Raw genomic sequence first — 20,318 nt, 5'->3', positions numbered from 1 at the left:
ACATTGCAATTATTTTAAACATGTGAAAGGGTAGGGACAGTCCCATAGGTATGTACCTGTCCTTAACTGTTGGAGTTTTGAGTGGATAGTAAAGGGCAAAGGAAAATGAATATCCTCAGTAGGAGACAAAATGTTACGGTTACAGTAATTCATATTTCTGCCAGTTGATCTTAATTACCTCTCTGTATATATTTAACCTGGGAGTGAACTCTGTTTCGTTGCTAACAGTTAAGTTATCTTTGGGGGAATACCTGTGTTGTAGTTAAATCCTTCCTGCTTCCTGCATAAAACATAATTTTAAGTTATTTAAACAAATGTGACCTACATTTCTTTCAAGGACGTGGGTATCACCTTTGCCTTTCTACATACCATGGAGTCATCCTCCCCCTCTACTCTGCCTTGGTGAGGCCACACCTGGAGTACTGTGTCCAGTTCTGGGCTCCCCAGTTCAAGAGGGACAGGGAACTGCTGGAGAGGGTACAGCAAAGGGCTACGAAGATGATTAGGGGACTGGAACACCTCTCTTATGAGGAAAGGCTGAGGGATCTGGGTCTCTTCAGTCTGGAAAACAGACGGCTGAGGGGGGACCTTATCAACACTTCTAAATACTTAAAGGGTGGGTGTCAGGAGGATGGGGCCAGGCTCTTTTCAGTGGTGCCCGGGGACAGGACAAGAGGTAATGGGCACAAACTTGAGCATAGGAAGTTCCACCTAAACATGAGGAGGAACGTCTTTCCTTTGAGGGTGACAGAGCCCTGGCACAGGCTGCCCAGAGAGGTGGTGGAGTCTCCGTCTCTGGAGACATTCCAAACCCGCCTGGACGCGTTCCTGTGTAACCTGCTCTGGGTGACTCTGCTCTGGCAGGGGGCTTGGACTAGATGGTCTCCAGAGGTCCCTTCCAATCCTATGGTTCTATGATTCTCTGATTCTGTGAGTCCTGCTATCTCGAGATATTTGGGTTTATCACCAGAATGGGGCTGTAAAAGTAAGTGAGGGTAAAATATGAAATGAGGAAGGATATAAGTTTTGTTCATTGTGACTATGGGAGAGAGACCTGTAGGTTTGTTCTGTGAAGATACGAGTTAGGCCTTTGCTTCTCCTAAAACACTCTTCAGATAAGGGCCCTCCTCTTCTATCTTGTTCTTGTGGAGGTCCAAATGGTGGAATTATCTCTAGACCAAGAGGCTCCCTGAGGAGTGGGTGTATTCCTTAGTGACCTGGACTACTCGGGTTTTTTACAAATCAACGATGTGTCAATGTAACTGCTAGAAGCTCTACTGCAGTTGAACTCTTATAACCCTGTGCATTGCTAGTTTCCTTGCATGAAAGTCTGAGGAAGTCTTCGTGACTTTTGGGGGAGCTAATAAAAGATGATTGTGCAGTGTTTCCTTCTGGTGACTCACAATTTTTTGTAGTGTTTTTCCTACCTCTTCAGATACTGCAGTCATTTGACCGTCCCGTGAGCTTGTTTATGTTGTATTAGTCTATTATGAATTCAGTAGCAGTGTTTTTGGAACCATTGCTTGGGTCTGTCTGGCGTTGCAGTTGCAGACGATTTGAGATACACTACCTGGAATAAGTAGCTCAGATTTCCTGTAGAGTTTGAGGAAATTGGCCCCAATTTTTTTTTAATTTTTTTTTTTAAATGGAGTGTACCTCTTGTTCCTGTACCACTTTTTCTTTCTTCTTTTTTGCCTTCTATGAGCCAGTAGTTGCTTGCCTTTTTATGTCAGTTGAATCTCTTCTCAGAAAAGGGCAGTTTGTACTTTAACGTGTATTAACTTGGTGATGGCCAGTTTCAGTTAAGACATGGGACAATGCAGAAATTTGCACTTTATTTTCCTTTTAAGAGTTGCTTAGTCATAATCAAGCTTTAGTCTGTCTACTATTATTCTAAGTTGTAAATGGTTTTATCCAACATGTGTAGCTTTTAAACCATTTATAGTTGACTGGACGATGCCTTGAGCAACCCAATGTGAGTTAGGTTTGCTTTGAGTGCTGGGTTGGAGCAGATGACCTGCAGAGGTCCCTTCCAACCTAAAGGTTTAGTTTATTCTGTAGCAGTAGATCAGATGAATTACTTATTTATTTATTAGCAAATTCTTTTTTGTTGTTTAAAATTTCAGGATTGTTACCCTCATCAACTCAACCAATGCTCGTTAATCCAGTTCTCTGCTATTCCTTTTTCCTGGCTCTCTAATGCTGAGTCAGGCTGCCTTGCAGAGAACTACAGGTGTGTTTGGATTGGCATGTCTGTCTTTTAAAGCCAAAAAAAAAAATTATTCCTAGGATTTTTCCATAGGTTAGTTGTATACTGACCTGCACTGTGTTTTAACACCTGTAACATTGTTTTTAAATTCTGATACTTACCTTATTTTGTTTATAGAAATAGTAAAGAGAGTTTTGTTCCTGATGTGCAGCTGTTACATTCATTATAAATGTTTAATATGGTTTGGTGATTCAGGGTTGGTTCAAGCAGGTGAAGTCTGCACAACATAAGCCCTCAGTTCTCACAGGAGAACGGCCCCTCTGCGCGGTGTTTGCGTTCTAGCTTGTGCTTGGGATTTTCAGGATAACAGATTTTGGTGGATCCAGTCCCCGCAGCCGCCACTGCCAGGGCTGTCTGCGAGATGTGCTTTGGGCGGCTTTGGTCTTTGCTCACCTGTGGGGGAGCTGGCAAAGGCAAAGATTGCTGGAGTCTGTTTCTGCCGCTCTCTTCTGCCCTCCCTGCTGCGCCTTCCTCTTCTGGCTGGCTGGGCGGTGGGAAGTCATTCTCATCCCTGAAGGTTTTCTCTTTCCAATGTGCAGTTTCTCAGCTGCCCGTCCCCGTGCTATCAGCCGCCTTCGTTTGGACCTTTGTTTTTTCCATGCTTCATTACAGAGATGACGGGATCAAAACATAACCTTAAGCTGAGGAGGGAAAGACAGCCTTATCACCCTGCTTCATTTAGGGCAAGCCTTTTGTTTATCTTTTGCTGACCACTCAGATGTTAGACCATTTTTTTTGAGAATTTGCAATTGATTCACACTGTATTAGCTTTATCCCTCTTACTTTTATCAGAGCTTTTAGGACAATTAATTGCGTATGGATTTGTCATACATTAGTTGTTTGCTGGCCTTTGTTTGAGATTTGTGTTCTGCTTCTTCATCAGAGGAATGTTCTGACACAAATCTCCCTCCTCTCCTTGCTCAGAGTGCAGGCACAGACTCTTAACTGGAGACTACCAGGAAAACTATCTTAATGTCGGTGAATATAGTGCAGTCATGCTCCCCCTGTTTACAGGCCATGTCTTCAGGAAAACATGGATGAGCACTTAAACTTTAGATTTGATGATAGGTTTGTTTTTCTGAACTCTGCTTTGTGCCTGCCTTAATCCCCACTATGCTGCTGCAAATTGAGTTGGAAACGGTTGGTTTTATGGATGCGCTAGTTCTCCTCTATGTATCTGTTTCAGATATGCTTAATATTCTTCAGACAGTTGTTGCTCAAGTTTCTCCTTAGTCCTCTTAATTTTCCTCTTGCAATTTATCTTCTAGGCAGTTGTGTTCTTTTATCTGTACTTTTGCTGGGCTTTCATTCCTGAAACGATACAGTGATTTACACAATCCAACAATCCAAAGCGTCTCATCGTTTGACTGTGAAGATTTTGGAAAAATTTGTTATGTGTTCTTCGGCATGTGTATCTTCTGTGATTAATAAGGTTTCTTAAGTTGTACTGATTTTGAAGATTTTAATGCCTGCAGGCAGTTTTTTTATTGCTTTTTAAAAAATAAGAGTAATCTCTGTTCCCAAAGTTACTTCCCTTTTAAGTTTTCAAAGCTCGCTTACTGAGAGAAAAGCAGTGTTTGCACATACTAAATGGCATTGTGGTTTATTTGTTAATGAGGTAGGGTCTAAATAGTTTGTATTTAAAAGATGGAGGCTTTTGTGGACTTGCTGCAAGTGAAGTCTTGGAAAGTGAAAGTGATCTCCCTTTATGATTTTTGTGAGATAGTTGGATTAAAAGAGATGGAAAGCCTAGGTACAGGGTGTACATTACAGGCTTCCTTCCCCAACATAAAAATCTGTCAGGCTCTACTGTATTAAATATGTTGTTTTGGGGTTTGCTGCTAGCAAATCCATGGCAGCTTTGTGTGCCCTGGTGTTGACAAGGACAAACAAGTGAGCCGGCTTGGCTTGGGTAGGCAGTGGCATATGGTGTTGCGATCACTTCCCTGAGCAGGTCAGTTCCCGGACGGAAAACAGTTGGGATTAGATGTGAAACAGAAAGGTGCTAATTTAATGCAGTAGTTAAAATATTGATTTGAATTTGTAAGGCTTTTTATCTTGCAAGGGCAAGGGTGTAGGGAAGTGCCAGATGTCTGTGGATTGTGTTTGACTGAGGACATTAACATATTAAACAGTCTGCTCCTGTGCCTTTGCAGAGGCTATGGCTGGACTGTAGACCTGGTGGGTTTTCCTGCCTTTCGGGTGCGAGCCCTTTGAGAGAAAGGGCGATTACTGTATGTGGCCCAGGTGCGCAGACACAGAGATGCTGCTGAGAAGTGCAGAAAGCAGCTCTGTTGAGAGGTGACAGAAAGATGCTCTTAGCGGTGAGCAGATGTACAGAATTTGTCGCGGCCCAGAAAGCCGCTGACTTGGTGTTCTGAAACCATGGGATCAACGCTTGTAAAGATGTAGGCAGAGCAAAGGTATGCTTTTAAGCCCTTTTATGTTTTGGGGGTTTTACTTATGTATTTTGTGAGTTTCTATTTCAGTAGCTGGATGTTCTAGTACATGACCTAATAAAAGCTGACTTGAGTTTCAAAAGCCATTCTGAATCTAAGGAGCCCTAAGGAAAAGAGGCAACGACATGCACTTGAAACTCTAGATGCTCCTATCATCTGGTCTTTTAAAGGGAGGAAAAAACCAGTTTATATAGGATGACAGAAGACAATTGTGCACACTTCCTCTTCATATCCATTTGAGGAGCGAGAGCTTAGTAGCAAATGTTAGTGAATTCCTTAAAGAATAAGCACATGAAACACGCGTGTTTCAGCAGCAGAGAGCCCTTGTCAAAGATGCAAAGTGTTAGCGACAGATTGCTGGATAACAGAAGAGGAGCAACTGTTGAACTATCTTGAACTGTACTGTGTGGAGCATATTTTTGTATCATTCTCAGCTGCTGTAAATGAAAAGATCACTGAAGCCAGAGGATTTGCAGCCTATGTTCTTGAGAAAATACTTTTTGCTGTGTTTTTTTCTGCTATGTAGAACACTTAGTGTGGTTGGCCTCTGTGTTTGTGTTCGCATGTGAAATCTGCCAAGTGTCTTTTCTGCAGTCATGATATAATCACTGCTGCACAGCTTCCCCACTCCAGTATTTGTGAGATCCAAAAAATATACAGGACAAAAGAAAAAAAAAAAAGGTAACCACCCACAGGCAAATTATGGCAGTGGCATTCAGTATATTGTGTCCTGCAGCTACCTTTTCATGTTGACCTTTATTTTGAGACAATACTATGGAAATGGGAAGAGTTGCCAACGGTTTCTGAAAACAGCTGATAAAAGCTGTTTTGAAAATCTGTTCTAGGACAATTCAGCTGGATTAGTTCATTTACCAGTTGCTGAGTTCTGTAGACAGAAGCAGGACAGAGCTGTAAAATCTTATGGTAGCGCTCATGAATCTTGTTAGGTAAGTAATAATGGCTGGATCTACCGTGTTTATAAAAAACATGCTTTCAGGCCATAAAAAACCCTACTTAGTCTTTGTATATTTAAGTCTTGTTTGGTAGCCTTCAGGACACTGATTTGATATAGTCGAAGTCATCTCCCAGCCTGATGAGACATGGCAGCTACGCAGATGCATCGATAGGAATGGCTTTCTTTATAGCTTCGTGGTGAAGCGCATGTAACACTTTTCATTTGTGAACCCTAATGAGCCTGTGGTAGGCAAGGGACCAACATAACTGCTTCATCCTAAGCAGTGGTGGGCCTTTTTTTGCATCTTGTCACTAAATAACCCAGAGCATGAGCGATGTCTAACTTGAGTAATGTGTTTATAGAGCAGGAAATCTGTCTGCTTGTCTAGATACGTCTAGTAAGAGCCTCCCCCTGTTCCCTTCAAATCGACTGAAGAGCCAAGCAGTGAGGTAATTGGCAGGGAGCTGGTAAGGAAAAGCTTTATTAGGCATATATATTTAACTTAAAGGAGTGCATTTAGTTGATGGGAAATATAAATCTTTTCCATGGTAAACAATGTAGAGTTTCACTGTGGTAGGAAAATAGAATAAAATGCAGAGAGTAATTTTTCACTTTGGGAGGAGAAGTGGAAAACGACTGTCCTCTAGAACTTGAAAAGGCTCGGATTTGCAGTCAGCATTGCTGTGTTATTGCTGTCAAGCTGAAAATCCTGGAAGCTATTTAAGCAGTGCCATATGCCCTTCTGAATTGTCAACTGAAAAACAACTTGGGGGGGAACGCCTCAAACTATAAAGCTCTTTTCAGAGCCATGTCTGGACTCAATAAATGCAAGCACCCGTTGTATAATTTAATTTGTCTGATTAAATTCTCTCAAAAACATAACACTACAAGGCCTGCCATGTTGTGTTTTGGTACAAAAAAGATTTTCTTAACGTATTTATTTTCCTTGTGTAAGTCAGATTGGGACCCTGTAAAAAAATCATCAAAGCACACAGCTTAAAGCAGCTGGAAATAAGAGATTTGTTCTCAGAAAGCCTGGTGTGACTTGTTTAAAGCTGGTAGAGCTACCGCGCATGGTGGGCATGTGTAGCTGTTCTACTCATTTTCGAACATGTACACACAGACAGGGCAATCTGGCCTTTTCCCCTGCGTCTGATAAGAAATAAGGCCCTGGGTCAGTACCTGGGAACTGTGGCTCCGTGGGCAGAAGACTACTTTTGGTAATTGTCCTGAGATGAGGAAAATCTTTAAAGTTCCCAACTTGCAATCCAGCAAATAGGCAGACAAGTAGGCCTTGACCCACTCCTGGAAAGGTGTAGGGGATTTTGCTGTTTCTGACCAAGCGTGTGAAAAACAGCTAAAAAAAGCATCCAATTTGCAGTAGTTCTTAATTGTCCGCATGGAAATTTGCATCTCCAGTGGGGAACTTTAGAGATCTGAAAACCAAGAAGGCTGAAAACTCAGCTAGCATTAGACTGAAGAATTAGCTTTTGATTGCATTTCTTGCAATAAAATTACGTCAATATTGATTAGTAAAGTTAAGATGCATGGAACAAGTTGCAGTTACAATCATATTATGATTGTTCTGGGGAGAAAGAAGGGAACATGATGTGAAAGCTCATACTGGGGCATATCTATAGACCTCCATTTTGTTCAACTAAAATTTTGGTTTATCTTGTATTTAAGCTTGTGCATGGGAGGAGACCATTGTGAAGTCCTTAAGTTTTTTCCCTTGTAGCCTAATAGAAATGAGGTTTTCTTATAAACACACACATTAATAAAACAAGCCCTTTAGAGCCCACACTCATTCCCCCTCAGTCAGATCTGACTTCCACTAGATTAACTGAGGTACATTCGCAACCTCCTGAGTTTCCTTTTTCTGTCAGTAAACCTGTGTTATACAGGATGCTTCTGAAAACTTATTTTTCCTACACTTTAAACAGAGAAACAACATTTTTATTTCCTTAAATAGTTAAAAGTGGCTCAGACTTCTAGGGGGAAAGTTGCCCTGCAGTACAGAAAAGTTATTGCAAAAAAAATTAAAATCAAAGCTTAAGTAACTAGAAAAAAAAAGAAGGAAAATAGAAAACTTTAGGTAGCATTTCTTTAAATTTCGTATTTCCAGTAGATATGTCCGTCTCAGCTTCGTACAGGTGATTTTCCTCGGGTTACAAATAATATCAGAGAGAATGTAGCAGGCCAACCAAAGAGAGCGGGGTTTTTTTATTTTCACTGTGAGCTGAAATACAGGGAGTTGCTATAGCTGTTGGTCTTGTTAGTTGTATTGTCTGCTGCAATTTTTCCTCTAATGAGGTCTTTGACAGTGTTCAAAAGATAGCTGAACTGCCTCTACTTTAAAGTATTTATTGACAGCACATGTGGCTTGGACCGACGTTTTGTAGTGGTCAACTTGATGATAATTTGACGCGACAGTTGAGTATCGTTAGCACAGTAATAACGAATGCGCTCGCTCCAGTGGGTGATGCAGAATCGGGCGAGCTGCTGTCTGGGTTCTGCCATTCCCGGGTGCGAGCGGTGCTGCTTTAGTGAGACTCTGCCCAAGTTGGGACTGGGATTGACTGCTGCTGGTGTCTCGGGTAATTAAAATAAGAAGCAAGGCTTCAGGTGAAGTTTTGGGCAACAGTCATTACCTGTGTACCTTAATTTGAATGACACTGCTCCTCTTATAGACAAAATGTTATACCGGTGTATGAGGACTGTAAAACCCGCGTCACGCAGCATGTGTGACAGTGGGCTGAGCGTCCCCGCTGGGGGCTGCGCGTTTGCTGAAGGCAATGCTGATGTTCTCCCTTCTGCCATGAAAAAACAATATCCATCTATCCTAAATGTTAATTCAAATATCCCATGGGTATTTTTCCAGTTGGAGGAGAGCGGGTCCTCACATTGCCTGCCCTGCTCCCATCCCCACCACGTCTGGGGTTGAAGGCCGACAGGCTGAGCTCTCCGGGTGGAGGGAGGGCAGGGGGGGAACTGGTGCTTCAGGCTGTGTGGTGGCTGGGCCTGCAAGAGTGAAAGAAAAGGGGAGTCCACTTCTTGTCTCTAGTAAATCACAAGTAATTTGGGAAGGAAATGGGACTGTAACTTCTGTGTTGTCACTTTGGAACAGAAGATGTAGTTTAAGGACAATGAGGAAATACAAGCGTAGCACTAAAGATCAGAATTTTGAAAGCAGCACTTTTCTAATATTGACCCAGGTAATGCAGAAGTTTACCCTTCAGGGGTCAAAATGGACTCCCCCCAACTTTGTGAATTTGATCAATTCCTCTTGGCAGGTCAATTTTTGTATGTAAGAATTCAAAATATGATGTTCTGTTCCACAAGTCTGCTGCAGCATTTCTCATTTTCTTCAAAACTAAATGATATTTTTGCTGTAGGAAGGGAGATGTTTATGTTTACTTGATGGGATCAATAGAACTATTCTAGTGGGCTTTAACTTCTGCTGTCAAAATATGCTGTCATGAAGGCTACTGTAGAAATCTGGGGTTCTGCAGTATGAGCCGCATGTATTCAAGGCTGCCATCGCAAGCATTTTTGTGCTTTTGATTAGAAGCACTGGCTTGAAAAGAATGTTTATTCAATGATATCTGCTACCTTATAACTACTTTTCCTGAATATTTTTTTAAAGTCTGTCGTAGAACATGAAGCATAGGGTGCTGGCAATGGGATTGTGCTGTGAGTCAACAGACTCCTTGAAAATTCTCTAAATTAGTCTGATCTCTCTTACAGAAGGAAGAACAGCAGCAGCAACCCAGAAACTGAATGTATGTCAAATAGGTTATGTGTCTGGGCACGTCTCGGTCTGGAACTCGCCGCTAGTGCTGAATGTTTGCAAATTCTTGGAACCTCTGAGGAAGGGATCTGAGTCTCTCTTCACTGTTTGCTCCCATTTGACTGCTCAGTGAATACCGTGAGGTTGGAAATTCCTACCCGCTTCTGTACTGCCGATGATGAATCTGTACTTTGGGTCATCCATTTTCAGAGCCTTGCTTTCATAGCATTTTTAAGTGTACGAGAAGGGAAGTGCTTACCTCTGCTGCCCAGCTACAGCTGCAATCCGAAAGCTGTACCTGTGTGACCTCGAAAATCACACTATTGCTAGGTTGAACTATTGTGGAGAAATTACGCTCCAAGGAACCTTCTTTAACTTGTCAGGGATTTGTCACGGCAGAGCATTTTGTTGCTATTCTAGGTTGAATTTAGGTGTGTGTCCCCCAGGACCCTGCTCTTCTTCTTTCTGTTACCCACCTCTCTGAGCTCCTTTCACCCTTTTTTTTTTTTCTTTTTTCTTTGGAGCAGTGCTCAGAGGAGTTAGCGGCAGTGTGGGAAGAAAACCTTGAAGCTTGGAGCCTGCTTTGCAGTGGAAGGGGCAGGAGCTGCATGGGGAGCTTTCTGTAGAGAATACATCTGGGCGTCAGGGCCTCCTGCTTCACTTGCTCCTCAACAGGCAAAAGACACAGAAGGGGAGAAATTGGAAGGGCAAATGGTGGGGGAAGCAGGGACGTGGTGAAAGAAGTAAGGGATAGAGACTGCAGAGGTACTGAGAACTGTCACTTCCTCATAAGTTCAGTGTGGACAGTTTAGTTCAGTACCGTTTATATATAGCTATATATATCTATCTAAAATTTGTCATCAGGTTCTGTTAGGGCAGGTGGTTAGATTTAAAAGAAAAAATTACTGGAGGTTTTTTGTTTAACTGCACATGACTAATAAATTAAAAGACGAATTAATGTAAAAGTTTAGTATTTATATTTTATATGAATATAAAATCTGAAGCTTAGAAGCTTATGTTCACAGGTGTAGAAAGCCTTTTTAAAGATCTCCATGGTTGTTTTTCTTAATAGTACTTGATGGTTTGACTGGTGTGAGGCTAATGAGCCTTTTTTGTTTGTGTGATTATGCAGCATTGAAATACAGCACATTAGTGATTGTGGCATTGTGCGTTATGGATGAAGGCCCTCGCTGTTAATAGAGATCCTACCGCTGAGACTTGCAAAGCCTTTATTTAACTGTACAAAAGAATAAAATGAGGAAGGTGGATTGTGTGTCACACAGGCGTATTTGAACTTCATTGATGTCCAAATATGCATTTGTAATCCCACGTAGGGCTCTAAAAGTGATCTTAGGGATGTGCTCGTCAGGCGTCAGCCTGGGGTGGCCGGGGTCCAGCCCGGGGTGGCCGGGTGTCGGGGCTCCTGCCACGCTGTGCCTGGGCTGCCTTGCTTCCAAACTGGCAGCCTCTGCCTTCGCAGATGCACTACGAGCTCTTCAGCCCACCTGTGCCTTATCTTCTTTTTTCAGATTGTTTTTCTTGCTGCACAAATCTTCACCTCTCCCTCCCCCCTCCCCCGCCCCCATCTCATTTGTTTTGAAGCATTCCTGCCTTTTTCTGGGTATTTTTCCCTATGCTTCTGCTTTTCTAGCATCCGTTTTAACAGAGAGCGAGCAACTAGAAGAGAAGCCTATGTTCATCATCAGAATTTCAGAAGCCTGAGTGTTCTCCTCTGTGCTCGGCGCCTTGTTAGTGCCCTGCTAGGAGCAGAAAGTGTGTGTGTGGGGAAAGGTGGAAGAAGGATAAATAACTTTTTGTGCTCTCTGACATGCGCATTTGCTTTTCTTTACCAATTAGCACAAGGTTACCTACAGTGGGGTGGCTTGGGTTTGGGGTTTTTTTTTGCATTTCTGCTGTTTGGCTTCATTTCCACGTGACTGTTTTAAATAGTATGTTTGCTTGGGGCTGAAAGAACCTTCTGTTTTATAGAAGATGAAAACTTCAGGTCTCTGTTTAGTCAGAAAACTGAGACTAACATGGCTACTTGTGCTGCCGCTTCTCAGGCTGGTTGGAGCTACAAGGGAAAACAGAAACGGAAAATGGTTTTGTTGCCTGTCTTTCTGGTTTTAGGTAAATGTTAGTGATTTTTTTTCATGGATAAATCTTTTTCTTCTTGGTAAACGATGGTGATACATTTGTTTTTAAGCTGAAACTAGGACTCCAGGAGGGAGAGAAACTGGTAATGGAGAGATTTAGCGTTCAATTTGGTGTTTCTTCTACATGAACTGCACTTTGCTTTGTGTTTGTTTTTCTGCTGTGCTGAATTCTGTCAAATTCATGTCAGTTTTGTAACCCTAATTCATATCAGTTCGAAGCCCTGCTTGGGCTTCTGAGTACAATAGTTGATTTGATAAACTTGACATTCTTCCAGAGGGGATTAGTTGCTGCGTAGTAATTGTTACAATCCTTATACGGAAAGCACTTCTGAATGATTGTGTCTCTCACTTAGAAACTACTTGTCTAATATTTGTCTTTTTGGGTATATTTTGTGGCATTCAGGAACTGGGGGTGGGTGGGTGGGTATGGAGGTCAGACGAATTAGCCTCTTGCTCTTTAAATAGGTCATATATAATGTTCACTGAGAATAAAACCATATGTCACAATATTTCAGACGCTATTGGTTTTTTTCATAAAGACGTTTCTTAGTGAAACTTAGCTTCATTTTAAAAGTTGATCTTCAGGTTCTGTGGTTTGATTTTAAAATAAAAATTACTGGAGGTTTTTTGTTTAATTAAATTTAATATCAGAGTTTGGATTTTATTTCCTCATAATTTTTTCTACTTAAAAACCGTAATCATACCACAGTTTGGATCTGCAAAAATTCCTGAAGGAGTGATTCTGCAGCAGTATTTAGCTGTTCTACTGTGTGGCCAGTGCCCCTCTGGCCCTCACAGGACTGGGTTTGCTGTTTGATCAGGTCTTGCTTTTGTCTGATACCAGCCCATGTGTTTAGGTTTACTTTGTGTTTCAAACAATTTTAAACTTGGTGGGACACCGAGCAGAGTTGCATTGAGGTATCTTTCATTTTATTGTTTCTGTAAGCCGCCGGCTTTTTTTCCTAGATATAACTTTTTTTCAAAATTAATGTTTCAAAATAGTTTCTATGTAGCCTCTTTAATTTTGAAAATAAGTTTATGAATATTGGGAAATAAAATATATTTTCTTTCCCTTTTTGTTGTCAAACTACCTCTATAATACTACTTGTGTATTCTTTATAGTTTCAGTGTTGGCAAAGTTTCCCGTTAGATCACCAAATATGTTTCAGATATGTTTTATTAACTGCCCTGGCTGTGGGAAATGCAGATCAAAGTCATCTGTTTCATTCCTGGTTTATATTGCTGTACTCCTGTCATAGTAAAACATGAGCTTTGAAAGGCACAGTACTGTAAAGATCCTGTTCAAAAACTCCCTTAATCAAAGATTTTAAGTACGACTATATGCACATTGTCAGACTTCTGTTTTGGGCAAGTGGGTGGTACTGTAAACTAATAGAACAAATCCTATAAAATAGTGTTAAGCTATAAAAAGTCATGTGAAAACTATATAATAGAATTCTGATCTTACTATTTACAGCTGAAAGAGCAGAACAGAGTTTGGTAAAAAGATGAATTTCAACTCCATATGAGGGTGTCTTTTTTTTTTTTTTTTTTTTCCTTTTTTCCTTTCCTCCTGTGAGCTGTGTCAGTCCAACACTACTTGTAGGTTTCCTGGTTACTTATGGGACAGAAACTCCAGTTGGGAGACAAAGGTGGGATTGACACGGCAGAGGAGGACTACCCTAAGGAAATAACTTGGATACAGAGAGACCGTCTGCTCTTCAAAGAGCTTTAAATAACTGCTATGTGGCATAAGGGGTACCAAAATGGAGGCACAAATTGAGCCTTGTGTGCTGTAGGGAACTGGAGAGGATGAGGTGTGCAAAGAAGGAGTCGGCAGCTCGGAGGCAGGATAAATGAAAACGGCAAGGGAGCATGACGCCCAAGTACTTGAAACGAAAAGGGAAGGGGAAAGGAGAAAACATCATAAATACCTGAGACGCTAACAATGTCCAGGGAATGGCAGAAGATAAGAAAAGACTTGAGAGACAATGAGACTTTAGCTGTCAGTGTGGAAAATACCTCTGCCATTGTTTGGCCCAGGCAGCAGCACAAAGAGGGGCTGCATTATTTGGGCTCCTCATCCCAAAGCACCCAAACCCCAGGATTCTTCCAGCTCGTGTGGAGCTGTAAGAAGGGGAGAGGAGGACCAGCTGTGCTGGGTGGGCTGCTCAGGGTCAGCGTGCTGCAAAGGCTGAGCAAACAGAAGGCAGCTTTCCAACTAGAATTCAGCTGTACTTGGTCTTGTTTTCCCCTTTTTCTGAAGCACTTGCTATTTTTGTGGGTACACATTTTGTGGAAATTTCCAGTGGGTGGCCTAGACTGGTGCCCAGATAATATGCTTTTTTTTTTTTCTATTTAACGTAGTTAAATGGAAGACACAGGTATTTACATAGGTAGTTTTAGTTGTTGGTTTTTTTATTTTTTTTCTCCCCAATATGTGTTATTTCAGATATGCTCAAAGTAAATACTAGTCCTTATGACAGTGCTTACTTAGGTGACTGGGGTTTTTTACCTTCTTGATAATTTTCTTTTTCAAACCTACAAAAATTTGAATCATTTAAGTCGAATCATAGAATGGTTTGTATTAGGAGGCACCTTTTAAAAATAATCTAGTCCCAGTTTCCCTGCCATGGGCAAGGACATTTTTCACTAGATCAGGGTGCTTAAATATGTTCAGAAATCTAGACAATGTGGTTCTGCCCCAGGTGGGTTCAAAGTCAGAAGCTCCTTTAGCCCAGTCCCAATCTGAGCTACTTGGATGTGGACAGGGTGATAGTCTAGTGGGGAAAGGCTGTGTCTCCCCTTCTTCCCTGGTATAAGCCAAGCTTATTCGCTATATGATAACTGCAATATTTACCAACTATTACTAACTAATTAATAAATGTAGTTAGCAGCAGCATTTAGAGTAGGATAGTTTTTAGTAAACTTTTTTTAAATTAATGACATGAACTATTGTTATTCCTAATCTCTGAGTCTGTTTCCAGTCCACAAAATAGTTTTATGTTGCACCCGTAACTGCTGTGTTGACTTAAGAGTCTCTTTTAAGCGTGTTCGGTCAGTGGCCTTTTAAACTTCAAACATGTAATCTGATAATCCCGTGGGTGCTATTTTTAATATTAATTTTTATTTTTAATATTTTAAATAAAGTAGATTTTTCTCTTTAAGATTTAGTGCTTTTCTTTATTCTTAAATTTATTTTCCAGTGTTAAGTATTTATTCAACGAGTTTGATTAGAAATGAAGCTTGCTATCTGCAAACAAAATATTTGGCCTCATGCTTCATAGGCGCTTGATCTTAGTAAGATAACGTATGCATCTGTTGACTGCTGTAGTTAATAGCCTCAGTGCAAAAATGTGATCTGTTCAGGGTTTTTTTTTTTTTTTTTGTAGTTAAAACTGCCTTAGGTAAATAATTAGGTTCCTTATTTTGCTTTTAAATCTCCCAACTAAATTTTAGCACCAGAGTTCGTAGCTGTTGCTATTGGGATATGGTTTCCCCTATCTTCTGAAACAGTCATGGGTCAACGCTGAATTGAGTTACTGTACCTCCAGGAGTACTTGAGGCAGTTCTGTAGTTTTTTATGAAATTAGGTGAGCAGTAGCAACATTGTGCATTGTTCTAAAGAAATGTGTTAACAGAAAGCTGAAAGTTGTTGCTCCTGACCTTTTCTGCGTAGGAAACTTGACCAATATAACATAACTGCTGTAATTTCCCATTTATACTCTTTAGGCAAGTACTGTCTTGTAATGCTCTTTATTGGCAGCAACTGTTGTAAATACATTCTTAGGTTTGGGAGTTGTACCCCAAACACAAATTTGCTGCAAGCCCCCTTCAAGCCAGAGTTACCAACCTCTGATAGATACTGCCAAGGCTCTGTGTTACTGCCAGAGGTCCTTGGTCAGTGGTTTGCAATGTCTCATGGTAACGTGAGTTTTAGCATGGAAGGAGCTACAAAATGAACCTGAAAAATAAATGCTGGAATGGCAGCTGAGCTCTGCAGTTTAAGTGGCCAAAGTCAAAATTACAGTTAATACTCTCACCAAGCACAGTCCTGTGGGCAGTTGTATGCAAAATCTGAAACAGCTTAAGGAGAAGTTTCAAGTTGCTGCCCTTGGCGGGTATTAGCCATGTCAACAGCGCTAGCAAGGGTATGGAAAATGCTTTAATTCTGGTTTTGGCAGGCAAAGAGAAACCACATAAAAATATTTAAAGTAGTGTATTGTAGTGTAAGAATGAAGAGTCTGTCTTACATTAACGGCTTTGTGCTCTTAAAACCTTAGTGTGTTTCACTTCAGTTTGCTGTCTGCATTGGTTTTCTTTGTCTGCACGACTCTATTGTGGAACAAATTCACTTTTAAAATTAGGTTTGGGAGTCAAGATGTAACTTAGGAACTGACCGAGAAGAATTAATAAAATTCTGCTTCAAAATTTGTTCTCTCATTTTTTCTTTCTTTCTTCTCTTTTCTCCTCTCATCACAGAAGACTCATAGAGGTAAAAATACAAGCACTTTTCCTCCTCATTTTCACCTCTAAATCTGCCCCATTCAAATACCAGAAGGTGGTAAGAGGGAAAAAAAGAAAGTGGGCATTCGTTATGACAGGTGTAGTCTTGTAAGGCTCATAAATTAACTCATGCTTTCACATCAAGACAAGGTAAAAAGACATCAATACAACCCTGGCCTTAAATTCAGATATGCTTCAGCATGCTTCTGTGTGTTGGAAGACTAGTGGTGGTATTCCTGCTGATTTCCCTGCTGTGTGTAAACATTAATTGCATTTCTTTGTGCTTAACATTTTTTGTGGTAGTCTCAGTTACATTTTAACAAATACATTTTGTGTACGTTTCCTTTAGGTGAGTCAGACTATTTAAGGCTGGCAAGGCAGCCACATAAGGGCAGGGATTAGGAAAATGATGGACAATCCAGCCCCTTCGATCTTGATACTTTGTTTTTCTGATGGTTTGTAGTACCGTCATGACCATGCTGTGTCTTTTGCTGATGTCCTTCAGTGTCAGTTTTTAAGTAAAATGATGAGAGACAGGAGCCTGTTATGGCCCTTTTCTTCCTATTCATGCTCGTAGAGCTTCGTAAGAGATTGACAGAAAAAGCAGCTTCAAGAGGAGTGCAAAAGGCAGAGCAGTTCTCCATCCAGATGGGTTTCTGCAGTCTTAGCTGGGCATTGACTTTACTAAAGAGCTCTCTGGGCTTGCCTTCTTGACTATGTAAATCATGAAAAATTCAGAACAAAGATCTAAACTGTAGAGTGGCATCCTTTCGTGGGAACCATAGACTTTGTGCATAATTACTTTTTAAAAAAAAAAAAAAAAGTCATCATAGTCCTATATGTCCTTAAACCCTCCTAAATGTATATGCTCTACGTTTTGTGTCTTTCAGTGCATTTAATCCCAGTAAACCCCATCAGGGAAGATGGTCTGAATCCTAAAAGCCGAAAGAGAATAATGCCTGATTTGCTGACTGAGCCTCCTGCAATAGATCCTGTTTATGAAGCTCATATTTACTGCAATATTCCCACCATTGCTGAACGCAGCATGGAAGGTAAGCTTCATGAATGCAAACGACAGTTGAGTTGCTTGCTTCTACGTGCTGTCATTGGAAACGCTAACTTTGTGCATTGTCAGTTCTTTGGTGCCTGGAGAAGGTACAGCAAATGCCAGCTGGTTGCTGAATTACATTAAATCATTCAAAATATGCTGTTCTTTCCTTCCCTTTTCACCTTTCTGTCTTGATTTTTGGAAATGATTCTGCTTCTAGTCAATGGTCAACTGAAGGCATAAAAGGCGAAAGGTGTGGGAATGATATAGTTATTTAATATTTAAATTATAATGCTTATTCCAAGTGAGCTGCATTACAAATTACATTATTAACATCTGAAAAACAGTTGAGTTGGAATTCTGAAAAAAACCCCAACCCAACCGCAAGTAAATAATTTTGGAACTCCAAACCATTAGACATAGTCAGCTAGAAGACATGTTTGTATTCTTCACCCTATAGTGGCTGCAGCAGCAGGTTAGCCTGAATGAATTCCCTCACTAGCATTTCCCACTAATGTGTATAAAATAAATCACAAACTAGTATATCAAAAAACTCCAAATTAGGCATGTTGCAAAATCTGTCGTTATGGTAGGGGTCCAGAAGAGGGGCATCGTAAGCGTAAAGTAGCCTTACCAAGCTGGCAGAGAGCAGTGCTTGAATAATGACTTGTATGGTTGTTGGACATTAAAGGTACTATGAAGCACGTGCTCAGAACCTGAGTCTTGAATAAGTTGTCTTGCAATTTAAAGTGAAATCTTTCTTGGGATAGTAAGCTATAATTTCTTATGGAGGTTTTCTTTCATTGCAACACCAAAGCTATCAAGCCAATTATACCTGCTTTTTTTTTCCAAAAGAAAAAAGTGTGCAAGGGAAACATTTAGGCTTAACTTTCTACATTATTTTTTTTTAATCCTCCACCCCTCCTCTTCTCTTTAGGTCATGCACCTCATTATTTTAAGCTGGTGTCAGTTCAAGTGTTGATTCGACATGGAGATAGGTATCCACTATACGCCATTCCCAAGACAAAGAGACCTGACATTGACTGTATGTTGCTGCCTAGCAGGTAAAATTCTCAGCTTTTATCATTACCAAGCCTGTGTTTTGCTTGATAATTATTTTGTTCCTCTTCAGGAAACAATTTGTGTGGCTTGAAGTACGTTGTGACTTCTGATGTTTGTGTGTTGTGGTGGATTAAAAGAAAACCAACAACGCTGTGTCATTGGTGTACAATATTTCCTTTGAAACAGGACCTATTACTCGCTACCAGTTCAGACCAGAAGAAATTCTGGGTATTTCTGCAAAAATAGCAAAAGCTATTTAGTTGAATATTTAGGTTACCATTCCTCTTAGATAAGCTTCTCCACACTTTGAAAATGTAAGTGCAGTGTTTGAGAGTGTCTCTTCCATTTCAGCTAATCACGCTTCCTTTTGGGTGAATACAAAAAGATCTCAGTTGGTCACTGCTGTAGGAAAATTATTGTTTGATATTATTTTTTTTGATTTTTCAGAAAAAGAGGTTATCAGAGTTTCCTTAAATTAATGATTTGTATCAAAGCACTTTTAAGGGGAGGGGGAAGGGGTTTTTACATTTAAGTATTAAAATACAAGTAAAACAGAAAGTGCACTGTTTGCTACTTGAAAACTACCCTTTTCCTGTAGTTACCACTTGCTGTTTAGAACTGTCACAGGTAAGTTATTTATGTCTGACTGCCATTAAAACTTCATTTACCTTTCTGTTTCAGTATAGCGTACTTCTGTCTAATGTCACGTCTTTGCCGCTTACTGATGCTTGTCTTCATACCTGAACCAGTTTGAGCTGTAGATGTAGTCTGAATTGCTTCTCTTCCTTGTGGAAGAATCTTTGTGTTTAGAGTTTGCTCATTGATAAAGATAAATTATAGTGTAGAAATAATATAGTGTAGTGATGATGTGAATTGCCAACCTTTGTCCTAGGTTTCTTGATTACATATTTTTTTTTCTCCTTTTAAGTAGGATCTGTGGTATTACTTTTTTTTTTTTTTTCAAACAGAGGACCTTCCAGTGAACCTACTGAATACTTAGTTGTTCTTGAGATTTTTCTTTTAATTCTATCAGATGTGTTAGCAAAACCTCTAAGCAAATGTACAGCTTTATACTGCTGCCCACTCAACAGTGTCAGGTGTGAAGATTTCAGTGAGTTGGGGCTGCATCTGCTTTGTGCACCTGGGAAAAGAGGCATAGTGGGTCTCCTCATCTACTGGTACACAAAACAGCGTAGATGTACCATAAACACCTTTTTCCAGAATAGCATGGAATCTGTCTTCAAAGAGATGAGGTTCATGCTTTTCTGGTGTAGAATTATTCAGAAGGAGCTTTACTCTGTTGCGCTGGAAGTGTTAATGGCACAGTGAAAGTGCGTTCCTGACTTAGATATATCAAATGCGTGTTTCTTGTTTTGATAGATTCATGGGCCGTGTTCATTAAAATTTTAGTAGCTTACCGTCATCAACAGCATTTCTGATTTTATCTTTTCTGTCTGAAATACTCTGTCCTTTCAGCTTTTCCTCTGGGCTTTTAACAAAAGAATCTCTCTGAAGGAGGAGATGGATTACGGTACACCCTTCGGTTTGTGACTAGCTAGTCTGCGGCAATTCCATTTAGAAAAGTGAACCAATTTTCATATATGGTCCTGTGTCAATTTCTGGCTCAAGTATATTAAAACCCAAATGCAGTAGTAATATAGTGCAGTAGGAATGCTGTTAAAATATGCTGAAGTGATATGAAAGAATACCTGAAACTAATTATTAAGTGTAGCTTCATCTCAAACTTGTAAAGGTGATGGGAAGCTTGATTAAAGAGGTTTACTAACTAGATGCATAAAGTGGTGGACAAAAAGGCTGGCAGAAAATGATCAGCAAATTGGATCTTTTTCTGAAGAAAGCTAAAAATATGTTCATAGACTCACAGAATGGTTTGGGTTGGAAGGGACCTTAAAGATTATCTAGTTCAACCCCCCTGCCCTGGGCAGGGACACCTCCCACTAGACCAGGCTGCTCAAAGCCCCATCCAGCCTGGCCTGGAACACCTCCAGGGATGGGGCAGCCACAGCTTCTCTGGGCAGCCTGTTCCAGTGCCTCACCACCCTCACAGTAAAG

The 20,318-nt window shown here is 40.6% G+C and overlaps 1 protein-coding gene across 5 annotated transcripts in view; it reads left to right on the top strand.

Annotated features, from left to right (window-relative positions):
* Positions 1-20,318, top strand: part of PXYLP1 (2-phosphoxylose phosphatase 1) — a 115,298-nt gene that overhangs the window by 81,284 nt on the left and 13,696 nt on the right. For all 5 annotated transcript variants that reach the window (XM_063339748.1, XM_063339749.1, XM_063339750.1 and 2 more), the window contains 2 exons: positions 17,026-17,187; positions 18,121-18,247. In XM_063339748.1, coding sequence (XP_063195818.1) covers positions 17,026-17,187; positions 18,121-18,247 — 289 coding nt within the window. The remainder of the gene's footprint in view (positions 1-17,025; positions 17,188-18,120; positions 18,248-20,318) is intronic.

This window comes from Chroicocephalus ridibundus, chromosome 6 (assembly GCF_963924245.1).
Source record: "Chroicocephalus ridibundus chromosome 6, bChrRid1.1, whole genome shotgun sequence".
In the NCBI taxonomy this organism is placed as follows: domain Eukaryota; kingdom Metazoa; phylum Chordata; class Aves; order Charadriiformes; family Laridae; genus Chroicocephalus; species Chroicocephalus ridibundus.
The sequence above is the reverse complement of the archived record's forward strand: the minus strand, read 5'-3'. Positions and strand labels throughout refer to the sequence as shown.